Here is a 2500-nt window from a genome sequence, read left to right on the forward strand (position 1 = left end):
GATGGCTGTTTCTGGCTCTGTTTGTCTCTGTCTGTCTGTCTGTCGTTCTCTCTCTCTCTCTCTCTCTCTCTCTCTCTCTCTCTCTCTCTCTCTCTCTCTCTCTCTCTCTCTCTCTCTCTCTCTCTCTCTCTGAACTATTGCCTTCTATTTATTCAAATCATTATCAAAGAAAAATCTAAATAAAAGATAACCCATTAAGTAAAAAAATAATAATTATATTCCAAGATTCACATTACATACTTGGTGGTTATACATCCAAAAAACGTATTTATTTGGTATTTCTCCTCCCTTAGTGAAAAAAAAAAAAAATTCTTTTGAGTAAACGAAAACTTCGCTTTCCTTAAAATCCTTACTCATTGCAAGAAAGAGAGACAAGCATGTAATAGTGAAGTTCGGTCCATGTTTACGAAACTGGTCCAATTAGGCTGCATACTATTTAATGTTCCCTTGGTCTCCGCCGATGAAAGTATATACACAACATAAGCTTTTGAAAATCTTTGTTCCGCTTTCAAACATAACGCTGCAGAAAGCGCGTGGAAATATTTCAGACGAGCTTTAAAAATGTATGCAAAAATGAGTTTTGAATGACTTGGTTGTTAGAGCATAGAGGTTGAAAAGCAAAGAGAGAGAGGTAAAAAAAAATACTTAAAAGTTAAAAGATTCTAGAGTTTTGAATGACCTGGGTTGCGAGAGCACAAAGGTCGACAAGCATAGAGAGAGAGAAAAAACTTGGAACGCTATCGGTAAAGCTGTCGGGGCAGTATAGTGCTATCCCGAGACCAGGAGAGTGATGCTGGGAGTGACTTATTAACGAAGCAAAAGCAAGGTCAGGTCACTGAGTCGACCCGGAAATGAGGTAGGAGAGAATGCGGGTGTTGACGAAAACTGGTGGACTTTTGTGTGGAATAGTGAGTGTGTGTTTTGATGCAAGCATACATATATGGGTGTATTTGTTAGTGTTTGTTTGTTAGAGTGTGTGTGTTTGTTTGTTTGTTAGTGTGTGTGTGTGTGTGTGTGTGTGTGTGTGTGTGTGTGTGTGTGTGTGTGTGTGTGTGTGTGTGTGTGTGTGTGTGTGTGTGTGTGTGTGTGTGTGTGTGTGTCTGTGCTTATATCCGCGTACGTGCGTATGTGTTGGCACATATAAACCTACATCTACATATCACACACACACAAAAAAAAAAAACAGAAACAAAATTGAATATAAACCTTACCTGCGTGTACACCAGAGGAACACTCATATGATGGTACTCTTGAAGTTTGCCACAGTTGTATCGCAAGTTGGTCACCTCATGAACGATCGCCTCCTGACCGTAGTCATCAGGGACACGCCCCTCTTGCCTCGCCCGCACCGTCAGCTGACACGCCCACGACAGAGGCATCCAGATCTTGTGATGCTTCGTCTGTTCATCCATCATTTCGAAGATCGCTTTCTCGCCGTGAGTCATGTAACCTTTGCGGGTTTGGGAAATGATACTTAGACAAAATGTGAATTGGTGAATAAATAATTAAATAGACTCCCCCCCCCCCCCAAAGAAAGAAAATAAATACATTAACAAAATAAAGGGTAAATATATGACACATGTATATGTATTTGTATATATGTACAGAAAGGGAATTCTAGTCCTATTAACAAAAGAGGACGGTGTCGTTACATATTCCGAACAAGAGGTAAGAAATACAAAATCAATCAAACTTCATAGCAACATGGAAAAATAAACACAATGCAACCCCTCCCCCCAAAAAAAAAAAAAAAAAAAAAAAACTTGAACGGGTCTTCGGAAAAGAAAAGTAAACAGAGGGAAGAAAAAACAGATTTTTCTCGTGAACTTCGGCAAGGAAAACAGTCAAGGGCAGTCGAAGGAGAAGGTAACTGGTCTAAGCCTCGTCGGGAAATGAAGGAAAAGGATCTTACTCCGTGTTGAGGGAATTAATTTTTTTTTCTTTATTTATTTTTTTGAGAGAGAGAGAAAGAGAGAGTGAGAGAAACGGTGAGGGAGAGGGAGAGAGGAGGGAGGGAGAGAGAGAGAGAGAGAGAGAGAGAGAGAGAGAGAGAGAGAGAGAGAGAGAGAGAGAGAGAGAAAAAGAGAGAGCGAGAGAGAGGGTGAGTGAGAGAGAGAGAGAGAGAGGGAGGGAGGGAGGGAGGGAGGAGAGAGAGAGAGAGAGAGAGAGAGAGAGAGAGAGAGAGAGAGAGAGAGAGAGAGAGAGAGAGAAAGAGAGAGAGAGAGAGAGCGAGAGAGAGAAAGAGAGAGAGAGAGAGAGAGAGAAAGAAAGAGGGAGAGAGAGAGACAGAGACAGAGAACACGTCCCAACGCACATTCAATTGCAAATTCGTCGCCATGACGTAATCTAATCAATAATTACAATCTATTTTGTTGACGAGAACAGGACTTGTTATTCTAATTAAGTCTTGGTGATTAACAGAGGCGGTTCTTGTGTCTTCCGAAGCGTTGCATTAATGATAGGATTTAGAAAGAACTCAGTTTCACACTGATAATAGGAT

The 2500-nt window shown here is 41.0% G+C and overlaps 1 protein-coding gene across 2 annotated transcripts in view; it reads right to left on the minus strand.

Annotated features, from left to right (window-relative positions):
• The window catches only part of LOC119597059 (bestrophin-2-like), a 66893-nt gene that overhangs the window by 7419 nt on the left and 56974 nt on the right, over window positions 1-2500 (minus strand). For both annotated transcript variants that reach the window (XM_037946514.1, XM_037946522.1), the window contains exon 6: window positions 1212-1450. In XM_037946514.1, coding sequence (XP_037802442.1) covers window positions 1212-1450 — 239 coding nt within the window. The remainder of the gene's footprint in view (window positions 1-1211; window positions 1451-2500) is intronic.

This window comes from Penaeus monodon, chromosome 3 (assembly GCF_015228065.2).
Source record: "Penaeus monodon isolate SGIC_2016 chromosome 3, NSTDA_Pmon_1, whole genome shotgun sequence".
NCBI classification, from domain to species: domain Eukaryota; kingdom Metazoa; phylum Arthropoda; class Malacostraca; order Decapoda; family Penaeidae; genus Penaeus; species Penaeus monodon.